The sequence below is a fragment of the Antrostomus carolinensis genome, unplaced genomic scaffold (assembly GCF_000700745.2).
Source record: "Antrostomus carolinensis isolate BGI_N321 unplaced genomic scaffold, ASM70074v2 scaffold24629, whole genome shotgun sequence".
NCBI lineage: Eukaryota > Metazoa > Chordata > Aves > Caprimulgiformes > Caprimulgidae > Antrostomus > Antrostomus carolinensis.
The window spans coordinates 429-15,653 of NW_010339645.1; the positions used below are offsets into that span (position 1 = coordinate 429).

General features: G+C 49.1%; 1 protein-coding gene across 1 annotated transcript; it reads left to right on the forward strand.

Annotated features, from left to right (window-relative positions):
* The first annotated feature begins 518 nt into the window (after positions 1–518).
* Positions 519–14,574, forward strand: LOC104531134 (ran-binding protein 10). Its single transcript, XM_010175929.2, has 8 exons — positions 519–630; positions 4,377–4,485; positions 5,481–5,629; positions 8,093–8,288; positions 9,675–9,799; positions 11,167–11,312; positions 11,789–11,900; positions 13,879–14,574. Exons 1-8 carry the CDS (start codon positions 519–521, stop codon positions 14,007–14,009), a joined length of 1,080 nt encoding a protein of 359 aa, XP_010174231.1. The 3' UTR covers positions 14,010–14,574.
* Positions 14,575–15,225: the final 651 nt, after the last annotated feature.

Here is a 15,225-nt window from a genome sequence, read left to right on the forward strand (position 1 = left end):
AATTACTGGCAAAATAAATGATGGAAGAAATTCAGGACCAGAACCTTTGTTGGTTTTTTCAGATGTACTTGTGAGCCCTGAGCCTCTCTGAGGTTCAGATTTTCTGGCTGTGTAGGAGGAGCAGCCCGTATCTGCGTTGTGAGTGGATGGCACTGGCAATAACACAGTGCTGAGCTCTTACGAGTGACCCTTGGACAGCAGTAATTAAATAAATCCTGCATATGCTTTGGGAGTTTGGTTTGGTTTGTGGTTTGGTTTTTTTGTTTTGTTTTGGGGTTTTTTTTCCCCTTTAAGGTGAATTTAGAGTCTCCCTTCTGTTTGTTGAGGACCAGATACCTGTCTACTAAATTTACACAGTCTGGATGCAGAAGTAGGACCCTGGTTATGTCCTAAGCAAGCTGAGTGTGGTCACCAAAATCATAACTTCTGTTTTGTTGATTTTTTTTTTTTTTTCTCCAGTGTCCTTACCCTGTTTTACCAACGCCTCTTCATCTGGTTGTATTTTCTTATTTTCTAGTATGGTTTCGTCGTATTTGGTTCATCATGGGTACTGTTCAACAGCAACTGCCTTTGCCAGAGTCACAGACACGGCAATCCAGGAAGAACAGACCTCAATAAAGAACAGACAAAGTAAGTCCCTTGGGTAAGCGTTCCCAAAACGTGGCACGCTGGCCACGTGTTACCTGCAGGATTCTGCAGAGGAATGAGGTGCTGTGGAAGTAGAACAGTTATTCCACGACAGTCCAAAGCTGCCCACAGCACACTGCTGACTTCGCAGTGCTGCCTGTGGGTCAGTAGAGCTTGGGGTCCACTGCTTGGAGTGCTTTTCCCATCATCACTGTGTCGCCTCTACCCTCTGCTGTCTTTGCCTGAAGAACTGCCCTTTTCTTTCTGTGGCCTCTCTGCTCTGAGAAGTGACCTGCAGGTGTTGAAGAGAGTAAGTTTTCTAATCAGCTTGGTTAATTTTCATCAGTCTTGTTGAAAATTAATAGCTGAATCCTGGAAGAGATGAGTTAACTCTGCCCCTCTACTCTGCTCTCATGAAACTCCACCTGCAGTGCTGCCTCCAGTGCTGGGGCCACCAACAGCACAAGGACATGGAGCTACTGGAGCCAGGGCAGAGGAGACCACGAGGATGATGCGAGGGCTGGAGCAGCTCTGCTGTGAGGACAGGCTGAGAGAGTTGGGGCTGTTCAGCCTGGAGAAGAGAAGGCTCTGGGGAGACCTTCTAGTGGCCTCCCAGTACCTGAAGGGGCTCCAGGAAGGCTGGGGAGGGACTTTGGCCAAGGGCAGGGAGTGACAGAACAAGGGGTGATGGCTTGAAACTGGAAGAGGGGAGATGGAGATGAGATGTGAGGAAGAAATTCTTTGGTGTGAGGGTGGTGAGCCAGTGTCCCAGGTTGGGCAGAGAAGCTGTGGCTGCTCCTCCCTGGAAGTGTTGAAGGCCAGGCTGGATGAGGCTTTGAGCAACCTGGTCTAGTGGAAGGTGTCCCTGCTGCTGGCAGGGGGGTTGGGACTGGGTGAGCTTTAAGGTCCCTTCCAACCTAAACTGTTCTGTGATTTGATGATTCTGTGACTCAGTTTGAGACCAGCAGTTTCACACATTCCAGCTAAACATGATATGCAGGGCAGAAGGTGCTTTCTTGGAGGAAGTGCCAAACTGCTGGAGAATAGAATGGTTACCTTGGACTTCACCTGAAGTGAGGTCACTGTGCACCAGAGATCCCTCTGGATTTGGATCCTTCAGTGCAGTCTGTTGCAGCAGAGGCAGTTTCATTAGCATGGTCATAGGGACCCAGACACATCGCTCCATGTTGACTGCAGCTCCCAGAGTTCATGAGCCTTCCAGTCCCTTTGCACATTTTTTTTTCAGGTAAATTTTTTGCATACTAAAGATTTTGAAAATTCACAACCAAAATTTTTAGCTCCCACTAGGTGAAGAATTTATATTCTGTGTCTGTTTTGGTTCCTGCTGTTCCCTCCGGAGTGGTTCATCCCTCAGTTGATAAGGCTGGAAGCGCTTTTGGTTCCTGCAGAAGGCGGCGTTCAGCTTTCTCCTGCTGGTTTGGTTTTTTGGGGTTTTTTTTTTTTAGCTTTTCTATTCACAGGCTCAGCCTGCAGAGTCACAGAACATTGGTGTGTTTTCTGCATTCTCCTGGCTGTTGAATACAGGCTGTGACCTGCTCTGTACATTCCCCTTCCCTTTGTGAACCCTTTCTCATGTGACTGTTACGTATCGGGAGCATCGTGCCTCGTTGTTGCTCGCTCTCCATACATTGCACACGCTTACTCAGCATTCAGGTTCATTTGGGGACTCTGCTTAGTACCCAGAATAACTTGTAGTTGCTGCCCATTAGTGCTGACGAGCTTTGTGCTTTCCAGGTCATGTGTTATGCCACCCCGACCCCAGCCGGTGTTCCTGCTGCGGTGGTTTTCATTGGGAAAGTCTTAGGGGCGGCACGCGAGACAGGGCAGTCTTGTTTGTTTGAGGGACAGGTGACAAGGCAGATGGAGGGAAGGACTGCAGAGCTCTGGAATTGGGGCTTAAATAAGAGGTGTGAGGAAAACACAGATGGGGAAACGAAAAGAGGGGAAAATATAAAAGGCAACGAGAGAGAGTTGGCAAACAAGGCAAAGACGAGAGCTGTCAAAAGCCGCGAGACAGGAGAACAGACGGGCAAGAAACAGAGTGAAATGAAGGAGACTTTGCAACACACATCGGTGTGAGAGCCACGTCTTTGGTTGGAGCTTTCAGCTACAATAATAAGCAAGTAGACACTGAGAAACAGGAGCCAAGACAAGTCGTTGCAGGTTGTTACTGGGGGTTGCTAATGAGGATTGCTGGGCTGGGCTTTCAGCTGCTCATGACTTGCAAAAGTGTCAGCCTGTTGTTATTAGAGCCTCTGCTTGCAAAGGACCACCTCACAGGCGATTCCAAACCACCTCACAGGCGATTCCAAACCACCTCACAGGCGATTCCAGACCACCTCACAGGCGATTCCAAACCACCTCACAGGCGATTCCAAACCACCTCACAGGCGATTCCAGACCACCTCACAGGCGATTCCAAACCACCTCACAGGCGATTCCAAACCTCCTCTCTCTTGTTTGTAAGGAGTCCTAGAAAAATGGAAGAGATGGAAGTGCAATGCATTTTTAGTTTTAAGTCCATTTAGTTTTCAGTTTTAAGTACACTTAGGAAAAAAAATCAAACGTGAACCTCTGTAGATCAGCTGCTTCTCTGGGTGTTCAGGGATGGGATCTCAAGCCTTGCACTTGCGTCTTCTGACCAACTGGAGGAACACAGGTGGGACCTGAACACCCAGGATGATAGATGGCTTCTGCCTTGTGTCTTTGCACCTCCTGGGAGTGTACAACTCGTTTAACTGTTTCTAGCTTGGTCAATAGCTGATTCTTGGAGTTAGCTCATCCTCATTGCAGACCAAGCTCAGGTTACTTCTCTGGGGATCCATGGAGGTGGGACTTGCAGGAGCCCCATTTTGTTGGTCTAATTACTTCTCCTTAGAGGCAGGGAAATAGGGGAAACAGTACTGTGCTGTGGTTTAAGCCCACAGACCCTCTAAGAATACTCTGCTTATCCAATGCTCAGACATACATACGCTTCCAAGCATGAACCAGCCAGAGGAGGTAACGTGGGGGTGACTGAGGGGCTTCCCCTCTGAAATTGTCATTTCCCCAGCAGCCTACTTGCTCCCATCCAGCTGGGTCCTGCTTTCTTTTCCATTGCTGCCTAGCTCTGCAACTAAAGGACTAAAGTCCCAGAGCACCTACCCCAGCGCACCCACTTCATCTTTCACATCCTTCTGCTCCATGTTTCTGAGCTGCTACCAGATCCTCCCTCATTTTCACAGTCTTTTTCTCATGCTAATCCAGAATAAACAGAATAAACTGTGGTCCCCAGTTCTCCAAAGCCCTTGTGCAAGGTGCTAGTGGGGAGCTGGGTGGCATATGTGAGACAACTCTTCTGGCCATTCTTCCTTGCAGTACTTAAAGGGACCTATAAGAAAGATGGGGACAGACTTTTTAGCAGGGCCTGGAGTGGTAGGACAAGGGGAAATGGTTTTAAACTAAAAGAGGGGAGATTCGGACTAGATATAAAGAAGCTTTTTACAGTGAGGGTGGTGAGACACTGGCCCAGGTTGCCCAGAGAGGTGGCAGAAGTCCCATCCCTGGAAACATTCCAGGCCAGGTTGGACGGGGCTCTGAGTGACCTGATCTGGTTGAAGATGTCCCTGTCACTGCAGGGGGGTTGGACTGGATGAACTGGAAAGGTCCCTTCCCACCCAAACCAGTCCATGATTTTGTGATTCTTGTTGGCCTGTCCTGTGTGTCAATAAGTCTCCTTTTCCTTTCAGGAATACAGAAGCTAGTATTAGCAGGCAGAGTGGGAGAGGCTATAGAAGCCACCCAGCAGCTCTATCCTGGCCTCCTAGAACATAACCCCAACCTGCTCTTCATGTTAAAGTAAGTACGAGTACTTTTATACTCCTAATGCTGGAATGTCTAGGTGAAGAAGGGAATAAAGAGGCTGTCCAGCCTCCAGACCAGCTGCACACCTTGGTCTGAACTCGAACTGTTGGAGAACCCTTTGGGAGCAGGTGGGAGAGGACATAGGTTCAGGTTCAGTGCTTGTGGCAATGTAGACGTAGCCCTTTTGTTGCTGCTCAGACCTAGTGTGGCTTTGCCTCATGAGCTTAGGCAGAGGCGGGTGAGATTTTAGCTCTGCTGACTGCCAGAAACTCCTTCATGGATGGCTTTTCCTTGTCTTGTGGAGATCTTTCAACACTGGAGCACATGGCAGACACTGTGAAGGTTCCTAGAAAGGCAGGTGTACGGAAGAGGCTATCTGGGGTAGAGATGAAAGGAAAAAAAGTGCCTGTGTGTCCCAGTTGTCCCAGCCACACAGAGTGGCTCTCCCCAGCCTCCTCAGATGTGTAAGGACTGTTCCCAGTAGAGCTAAAGGGGAAGCTGTCCTCACTGTCCTGTCACTGTGGATATTGCATTTTTTACCCTTCCTTGTCTATTTACTGTTGGCCACCAGCATTTCTAGGTTGATGGAGTGAACTAAGATGTTTGGCAAATTTAGTATCTGCTTGGAAAAAAAAACCAAAACAAACAAACCCATACAATTAAATGCTGGAGTTCCTGCAGAGGGAGTGGAGATGAAAGCGTGCTGTAAAGGAACAGTTTCTTCTTAGCACAATGGAACTTGCTTTTTGGGAATGTCTCAATGTTCATTAGCATCCAAGTTGCAGTTTCTGAACTCCTTCCTCCCATAGCATTATCAAAGCACTCACAATACAAAGGTACCAGGAGCCTGAAATGTCTTTTTCAAAGCCAAGAAATTTAACTCCCGTGCAGTTTCCAGGACTTCTCCGCTCAGTGACGAAGGAAACCTCAGTGCAGAGCATCCTGGCTGTCACGCGCCCTTTTCTCCTTCTTCCCTCCTATGAAATCAGGTGTCGGCAGTTTGTGGAGATGGTGAATGGGACAGACAGTGAAGTACGTTGTTTCAGTGCCCGCAGCCCCAGATCCCAGGACAGTTACCCCGGGTCCCCCAGCTTAAGTCCTAGACACGGATCAAGCAACTCACACGTTCATAGTACCGGTAAGTCTGTTCTCTGTGTCTCCTGGTGAGAGGAGCAAGTATCAAAGGTGGACATGGTTGTGTATCACATTACCTGCTACTTTCTGTACATTATTCTGTGAAATGCTCTTTTCCTTTCTGATACCCAGTAGTGAGGACAGCCTGTTGTCGTGGGTGTCTCCACACTGCTACAGAATCGGTTTTGCATTAGTTGTTTTCCACAGATGGTTGTCTGCAGAGCAGATTTTTTTCAGAATAAAGCAGCTTTTGAAGGTGGCTTTCTAGTGCAGCCACTAATGACTCAGTGCTTCACTGGCTGAGCTGTAAGAGAAGGTCTGGGAAACAAAGCCTGTTTCCTGTACTTTGGAGTCTGCAAAAGAATTGCTTTCCAGTAAGGACCGAGCAGAAGATGCACAGTTCTGGCCAACTGAGCGAAAGGTCAGGGGGATGCCTTGTATGAGAGCTTCTCCTTCTCCCATGGACTTCACCTTGCAAGCTCTAAGCATGTGAGAAGGGAACAGTTCTGTACATGCAAAACTCATCTCTGAAGCATCAACTCTGTGTAGTTTGGGAAATGAAACTTTAGGATTTGAAATGGGAAGAACAAGATAGACCAGGACACTCAAGGTATCTGCCCTAGGTGTCTGCCCAAGACTCCCCTGCCATGCTTCAAGGGAGACTGGCCCCCTTGCTGGCTCTTGGCAGCTATCGAGCATCAGTTCACTGCTCTGCTCTTCTTTCTGTCCCCTCTTGATTTCCTGAATGTGCCTTTCTTGCAGCGACAGGTATTTTTTGTGGGAGAGGGGAGGTGCCACGAAATGAAACAGCTTTCTGAAGCTGAGATGAACTCATCTGTAGCAGAGCCAGGGAAATCATAGAATCAAGAAATGGTTTGGGTGGGAAGGGACCTTTCAAGGTCACCTAGTCCAACCCCCCCTGCAGTGAGCAGGGACATCTTCAACCAGATCAGGTTGCTCAGAGCCCTGACCAACCTGACCTGGAATGTTGAAGAAGGAGTGTGCCAGGGAATATGACCTGCAGAGCCCCTGCAAACAGTCCGAGCTGCTCACAGCCATCTGAGTGTTCAATATTCCCGCTGCAGCATGTGACATGCTGTGGAGAGGCAAACATTTAAGGGAAAGGAAGACAATTGAATGCCTCCAAGCTGTCACTTGCCTTCCCAAGCCAGTATCTCTGTTTTCCTATATTGAATTGTGAGAAACCCTGGGTATGTTTCCCTGACTGGATAATCAGAAATGATCCCACCAGTCCATAAAAGCTCTTGGTAATACCTGGTTTCAACCAGGAGATTCCTACAGAAAACCCTTTGCAACACAAGGCAGCATTCGTGTGTATTTGTCTCCATACATGGGACACCCCCTTCCACAGCTGTCTCTGTCAGACCTTAGTGCTTTCAAAATAGTGATAATTTCATCAGCTGTGTTTCAAGGATTAAGCAGAACTGTGGTGCATGGTCTCCTGCATCTTTGTCATTAAAATGCACAAAACGACCCGTTCTTTGAATCTTTGTGTTGTCGTGATAAAAATATAAATAAATTCCCTAGTTACAAATATAATTGTGAGATCAGCTGATGAACTGGGATATATCAGCGTCAGTTCTGGAGGAACAGCCGTGCCAGGTTGCATCATCTAGCCAAGATCCTGTGGTCCATACTGGTTGCCTAGGGAAGATCACATGAAGAAGACAAGCCCATAGTGAGTTTTTCCAAAATATTATTTGAGCCCCTAAAGATTTTCAGTGGTCTTGGTGTTAAATACCCCCTGTAAGTTTAGCCAGTCATTTTTTAATCCATATAAAACTTGTGGTAATGACTAAAGGTTTGTGTCCTGTGTCAGCAAGTTCCACAGCTTGATAGCCACCTTTGGTGGGGCAGCAGATGAGATTTCAAGCCTGGCTCTCCTTCCAGTGATGTCGCTTCTCCTCAACGAGGAAGGGTAGCTTGTGATCTTTAAGGGGATTGTTGTTATTTAAGAGGAGTGTTGTGTGAACCAAGTGTATCCCTAATGGAAGATAGGTTGTGGAAAGCCTGGGAAGCTCTGCTTGCTAAGAGTTCTTGTGACCCAGTTTTCACCTGGGCTTTCATAGTTTTCCTGGATAAAGGGTTTATGAGAAATATTTGGGTTTTTGAGAAATATTGGTGGCTACCTCTGAACTTCTTTACAAACCATTTGTGCTTCATGTTTCAACAATAAGTTCTGTATCTGTGTCAGCTGTTTCCGCTGATCTCTTATTTACGGCCCATTTTTAGAACTTCCTTAAGCTCAGCTGTTGCTGGTGAGCAGGGAGGTTCCTTGTATATTAATTTAAGTTTTCTCTAAACCCCATTGATTTTAAGAACGATGAGTCTGCAATCTTCTTTTGCTTTCCTCCTTTGGGACCTGCTCTCTTACTAAATTATTGACTTCACAGTAGAGTGATACTGTCAGTCTGGTCTCATTTGTCCCTTTCTTCTTGACTTCCAGGAGCAGATAGTCCAACCTGTAGCAATGGAGTCATGTCCACAAAAAGCAAACAGAGTCACAGTAAATACCCAACGCTGAGTTCATCATCTTCATCTTCCTCCTCCTCCTCCCCCTCATCTGTGAACTATTCTGAGTCCAATTCTACAGATTCTACCAAATCTCAGCAGCACAGTAGTACGAGTAACCAAGAAACCAGGTATTTTTTTTTTTTGCCTTTGTAGTTGCCTGAGGAGGGTGACGTGGTGGGAGAGGGCTCAGTCTGCTTTCTGAGGAGCCAGAAGGGCATCTGTCTTGCTCTTTTGAACAACAGAATGACTCTTTGGATCTACAGAGTCACTATTATTCCCAGCAGACACAAGCTTGTTGCAGTTCCCCTGCTCTGGCTCAGGCTGGGAGGCTCATCTCATAAGGAATATTATGATGTTCTTGTTTCAAACACCAGGTTGTCCCATTAAACTGATTTTGGCAGAGCCCAGCATGGTAGTTTGCACAGAAGCCCTCCCATTGAGCCTGTTTTTTCTTGCTGCTGCCTCAGCCAGTTGATTACTGGTGCTGAGCATCTTGCCTGCCCTTTGGTGAGTGAGGCAGCAGCTCAAGTGATTACCGGGTCAGTGCATTGTGCTCTTGAATATTTTCCTTGGGCTTCCTCTACCTGTTGCCCAGTTCCTTCCAGATGAGCCTCTGAATCAACAGTAATTTGTTTCATACTTGTGACAGCACGTCAGACCTTCAGGAAGCCTCTCTTCTCAACGGAGCCATAGGCAGTCCAGGAGGGGGGGATAGGTAGTGCTGCATTTACTGGAGCGTGGAGCGTGTTGAGCCGCAGTGAGAATGGAGCTTCCTCTGGGCTCACTGTCCCGGCTGGTGTTGCAGGGCTGCCTGAGGCCACGCTGGAGCAGAGGATATATATCCTCGTGCTGAGTAGAATCTCCTGCTAATTGCAGCTGGCACTCATCCTCTGAGTACTGTGCTGAGCCCAGTTTGCAGGACAGTTTGGAGTCTCTGTCGTGACCTTTTGAGAGCCGTACAGCACATCACTGAGTGAGAAACACTTGTTCAAACTCAATTTACCAGAATCATTTGATAATGATAATGGATTTATGATTCTTTTTTTAAAATGTAGAGCCCAGGTCCCAGGAAGACTTTCTCATCGTTTCAGTTAACCAGCAGTTATTCAGTGATCCTGTTCAGACTGCTGTCCTGTTCAGAGCCCTTGTATTCTGCGTTTTATTTTTTTGCCAGGGTTGATGGCTTACCACAGCCAAGATTTCCCTCCTCTTTAGCCTGTTATCTGGCTGCTGTTTGCTGTCCCCGAGGTGCTGCTTCCTGAAGGGAAAATGAGAAGCGCTCTGCACCTGTAATTGTGACAGGCACTTTCAGAACAGAAACCTGTTTCATAAATTCTCTTCAGAAGCCTGCAACAATTTTTGCTACACTGAATTAGACCATCTGGCTCCCTGTAGCCCAACTGGCACCTTTCTTGGTTTACTGGCCATTGATGGGCACCGTTTGGCATCTGAGCTCTTCATTTCTTCCCTTTCTAATTTAGACATCTGACCTTTTTTACCTCTTTTCATCTCAGTGACAGCGAGATGGAAATGGAAGCTGAGCATTACCCCAATGGAGTCCTGGAAAATTCATCCACCAGGATAATGAATGGCACCTACAAACACGAAGAGATCCTGCAGACGGATGAATCCAGCATGGGTAGGGCCTCAGAGGCAGGAGGGGTAAAGGGAAATAGAAGGAGCTAGGAGCAGGAGTTAAAATTCAGATTGGGTTGAGGGGAAAAAAACATCGAGTATTGGGTGTAGTTTTGGGCACCACAGGAGAAAAAGGATCTAAAGCGGCTTGAGAGTGTCCAGAGGAGGGACACAACATTGGGGAAGGGTTTAGAGGGGAAGGGGACGAGGAGAGGCTGAAGTCACTTGGTTTGTTCAGCCTGGAGAAGAGGAGACTGAGAGGAGATCTCATGGGGGTCTAGAACTTCCTCCCAAGGGGAAGAGGAGGGGCAGGCGCTGATCTCTGCTCTCTGGCCACCAACGAATGCCAGGAGCAGAGGGAATGGCAGGAAGATGTGGCAGGGGAGGGTGAGGTTGGCCATGAGGAAAAGGTTCTTGAGGCAGAGGGTGGTGGAGCACTGGAACAGGCTCCCCAGGGAGGTGCTGATGGCACCAAGCCTGACAAGATTCCAGCAGCATTTGGCCAAGGCCCTCAGGGACATGGTGTGAATGTTGGGATTGTCCTGTGCAGGGACAGGAGTTGAACTCCATGATCCTTGTGGGTCCCTCCCAGCTCACAACATTTGATGTACTTTGTGTTTCTTTCCCCACCCCAGTGAATGAAGTTCTGCAGGTGCCTGTTTCACAGGGGAAATGAGTCTGTCCTGGAACTAAAACTCGGTCTGGCTTTTCATAGTCTTGAAGCAGTGCTGGTGGTGTTGTGGAGCAGGGAAAGCAATAGGAGTCAAAGGTTTATTCAGCGCTGGTCGTGAATTCCAGCTCTTCCAGCTGAGGAACGATGTGAAAGGCTGGTCAGTGCCCAGCTGCCACGTGTCCTCAGCGCAGTGTGGTTGGCTCTGTCTTGTTTGTGGGTGCTTTACCTGAGAGGGAAGGGATGAATTGGCTACACTACCTCTGAAACTGGGAATTCCTCCAGTTATAGTGGTTGTTGTGGCCACCTAATACTGGGAAATGGGTGATGATGGCATCTCTGAGTCCAGCGTTTGTTAGACTGGGGGTTTCCCTGTTGTGTGCTCTTTATTACACACGTGAAAGGGCAGCACAGCCGGAGGTGCAAGTTCCTGTGATTTTATCAGACCACTGGATTTGTTGGTAGCCCTCAAGCATTAAACAAACCGAGCTCAAGTTTTCCCTGTACCTCAGAGGTGCTATGAATAAACCACTCCTGGCTGTTGTCGTGCAAGGATCAGGAAAAGCTTCCACTGGGATAAAGTTAGAGCAGGAGGAGCTGCCTGCTCCAGATGGGGAGGGAGTTCATGGGTAGCATGACCCAGAGTGGGCAGTGGTGGGGAATGAGAGACGACTGTTCCTTCTCCACTGCCTTTCCTCTAGAAGACAGCTGTCCCCAGAGGCAGCTCTGTGGAGGGAACCATGCTGCCACGGAGCGAATGATCCAGTTTGGACGGGAGCTGCAGATGCTGAGCGAGCAGCTTTGCAGAGAATATGGAAAGAACACAGTGCACAAAAAGATGCTTCAGGTAAGCCTGGGCCTTGCACTGCATCGCAGCAGTTCTCCGAGCCAGGACTGGGGACATGGGTTCTCTTGCAGACCTCGGAGTGGCCCCCACTTCTGCACCTGGTGAGGAAGAGGGGGTCTGCACGGGGATCAGAGGTGGAAGCTGAGTGAACGTAGAGCACCTAGACCCAGTTCTCGGCACAGGAGAGCCACATACAGCTCCTGCCTGCCTTCGCTCTTCTTCTCTCCAGGTGACACTCTACCTGCCTTCCCGTGCTGGCTCCCCTGCCAGGTGGAGGGGGCACCCTCTTTAATCCACTATCTTGATGGCCCAGTGTGGTCCCTTGCTGCCATGAAGAAAAGGGCCATTTCTTTTCAGGAGGTAGGCACCTGTCACCCTGGCGATGGCAGGAGGTGCCCCGGCTGACGGACTCGGCGGTTCTCCCGTGTGTTTGTGCCGTGCGTGACCTCACTGTGCCTCTCTGTTCTCTCACACAGGACGCGTTTAGCTTGTTAGCTTACTCAGACCCTTGGAACTGCCCCGTCGGTCAACAGCTGGACCCGATCCAGAGGGAACCTGTGTGTGCTGCTCTTAATAGTGCTATATTGGGTAAGGCCTGGTTCCTACGTGAGCACTGCCCGCTGGACATACCTGCTCTCCAGGGCTGTCCTGTGGCAGGCGAGCCTGTGAGCGTTAACTTCAGAATACTTGTGGTTAGCTTCTGCCTCTCTGTTGCTGGGCACTGGGAGGGCAGCGATGCAGGGAGGGAGGTGGGAGGGAAGCCTGCAGAGAACAAATTCTCCTGATCTCATCTTTTTTTGACTCCCTTCCTCGGGTCTTCCTCAATGCTGCTTCCAACGATGCTCCTTAGGATTTTCCTCCCCTGCTTACTGAAGAAACCATCTCTTTGATGCATTTCCTGCCCCTCTTCCTCCTTGCTCTGAACCCCCCTGAATCATTTTGCTGGCATTACCAGGGCTCTTTTCCATACAGTTTGAGTTGGCAGAGTTTTGTCCTGGCATCATCCTGTTTTCCAGTGAGGAATGCAGATGCTCTGTTGCAGCAGCTCGTAAGTGGAGCAGGTTTCCATAGTGTTGGCTCTAAAGCAGAGGAGAGCCCTGATTCCAGTTACCTTTGAGCTCGTGCTGAACACACAGAGTGAAATGCTGTCTTCCCTTCGAGCATTGCCTCTGCAGGTTCCCATCATGTGCTCTGCCTGCTAGATCCTAGAGAGCCTGCCTGCCTTCCAGTGTTGGAATCAGGGCTGTGGTAACGGTCCAGCCCTATTGCTCTTTCCTTTCTGGTCTTCACTGTGCTGAGAGGACCCGGCTCTGTGCAGAGATCTGGTTATAGGTTGGTTTTCTTTAGCTAGCAAAACAGCCCCCCTTTTTCTGAGGAGCTTTGCTCTTTGTGTCAGCAGAATGGATCATGGTTGGATCCAGGTGTGAGCAGTCTCTTGCCCTTCTCTGTGTCCTCAGAGCTGAATGAATGAGCCTGCTTTTCCATTGTCCTTAGACAAGCACGTTCCTTGGCCCAACAGCTTGTTGTCTTTAACTCTCCTGTCTTGAACCTGCTGTAGCAAATGCAGTAGCTTTCCCTGCTGGAAGTCTTGTGCTTGCAGTCAGTGAGTTGGCATGTCGTTGCTGACCCTCCTGGCATCTTCAGCTACAGAAAATCCCATGATGGAGAAATGGCTGTAGAGTTAATGAGGTTATGATGTGCCACCAGTCTGCAAGAAAGGGATCGATTCATTCTGGACAGGGCCCTTGACATATTTCCTAGTGGGTCTGTGCACCTCACATTGAGTGTGCCATAAGGAGATTTAGAGATTATCATGTGGGGGAAGGAACAGCTTGATGGACAAATCCATGAGAGCTCCTCTTCTGTCTGAGTAAAGGAACAGAAATTGTATGGTTTGGGAAGGAGAGTCCCTTCCCATGACAGTCAGCATGGGCAAGTGTCCAGCAGGGTTCTAGATGTTGTTTGTCCAGTGCTTGAGGAGCCTGGACAAGTTGCTGAAGGGTGTCACCAGGGAGACATGAAAGATGGTGTCTGGACGTGCTTGGTCACACAGGTCACAAGACACCTTGTCCAGCTCAGCTGAGGATTCCCTCTTGCACACACGGCAACCATGAAGCTGAAAGGAAGCAGTGACCAGTGAATGACTTTGTCTCGGGCTTGTGCTGCTGTGTAGACTCACACGAGTGGGAGAGATGGAGAGGTTGCCTCTCCCTTGCTGACAATCCTGCCTTTCCTTATTCTTCCAAGCTTTGATCTCTCATGCTTTGAGGGTTTTCTGCCAAAATCTGAGGCGGCAGGAGCTCCACTGCCTTTTTCTTGCTTTGGCAGCAGTACTTTCTCCAAGGCCCTGTTGAGCTGTGGCCCCACGTGGGACATGTCATGGGTGGTGGGGTGTGAGGAGGAGCAGCGGTGCAGAGCCAGCGGGACTCCTAACTTCCTTCCAGAGCCTTCTGCCGGGGATGCTGGGCTTGGTGCCCAGGTGGGACTGAGAGGGACCCGAGTGTGGCTGAGCCAGCACGCGGCCAGGATGCCTCTTCTAAATCGATTTCTTTTTTTGCCCCCACAGAATCTCAGAACCTGCCAAAGCAGCCCCCGCTGATGCTTGCCCTGGGCCAGGCCTCGGAGTGTTTGCGGCTCATGGCTCGCGTGGGCTTGGGCTCCTGCTCCTTTGCCAGAGTAGACGACTATTTGCACTAGCCACCAGAGCAAGATGGAGTTGACATCGTTGAGTGCTGCCCTTCACCCTCCGTTGCTGCCACTCTACACCACCACCTCGTTCGATAGCCTGACCTCCCTGCCACCGCCACCCCCTCTAGCACACACACGCACACTGCCTGTGACAGGATCGAGCGAGTCCCTGGCCGTGTGGCTGTTCCTGAGCCCAGGAACGACTGGCAGATCTTCCCTGTCTCCCTGCCCCTGCTGCGGCTCCAGCGGCGCTCAGTGTTTCGCTGGTTATTTTAATGTAGCGCCTTCCGATGTAGGGATTTCTCTTTATTTTGATTTGAGTTGTTTCTGATGGATCCACCAAGTATTTTATCTGGAGAGTTTTGCTGAGCTGAGCTGGTTTCTGCTGATTTACTGAGGAAGCTCATCAAGTTGGTAACAACTTGTTCTTTTCTTCCCTTCTCCCTCCATCGTGCACATACAGCATCATCTTCTGTGCTAGTTATCTGAACTCTTCTCGCAGTGGCAGTTCAGAGGGATTTTTTTATTATTATTATTTGAATCCTGTTTATTAAAAAGGTCTCTTCCACCTCCACAAAGTCACTGATGTATTTATTGCCCACAGACTCGGTCCCAGCCATACATGTCATACAACCTTGCAGGAGACCTGGTGAGGTAGGTCCTGTCACACATTAATGGTGGGAATTGGAGGAGCTTGGTCCTTCATGGTGCACGCTTCTTGAAGAGCACGAGGCTCTCAAATGCTTGTCTTTGTGAGTGGGAAGAGCAGAAGACTTGGCATTGCCTATGTTAGTGGCTGCACTGTAGAAGCATCTCACAGCCCTGAGATACAGTTAATCCAACTCTCACAGCAGCTGGAGGGACAGGACTGATGAGTATGAAGTCATCTACCACTGTACTGGTAGGAGCAGGTCGTGTTAGCCCTCAGGGAACATCTCTGGGTGCTGCCTGGTTGAGCTGTCAGGTTTTGTGTTTAATCACCAGATCCCCCTTTTTCTCCATATAGAGGGCTCTGGCACTAAGACTCAATAATATTTACTGACCTCTCCACGTAACATGGATCTAAATGAGCACGTCCCAATTTCGGAAGTGTCTTGAGAACACTGGTCTGAGTTGCGCTCACCTTTGCAGGTTGCACGTGCCAAGATCAGGTTGTGGGTTAGGATCAGTACTAACTTTGGAAGGTCTGAGCTGGTCAGAAGGGAGCAGCAATATTTCTTTAAAG

What these genes read in the sequence shown, in the direction of transcription:
- LOC104531134 (XM_010175929.2), top strand. Translation starts at nt 519, where the DNA reads ATGGTTTCGTCGTATTTGGTTCATCATGGGTACTGTTCAACAGCAACT. An exon ending in CTCAATAAAGAACAGACAAA is followed by an intron (nt 631 to 4,376) that starts GTAAGTCCCTTG and finishes TTTTCCTTTCAG; the next exon opens with GAATACAGAAGCTAGTATTA. An exon ending in TCTTAATAGTGCTATATTGG is followed by an intron (nt 11,901 to 13,878) that starts GTAAGGCCTGGT and finishes TTGCCCCCACAG; the next exon opens with AATCTCAGAACCTGCCAAAG.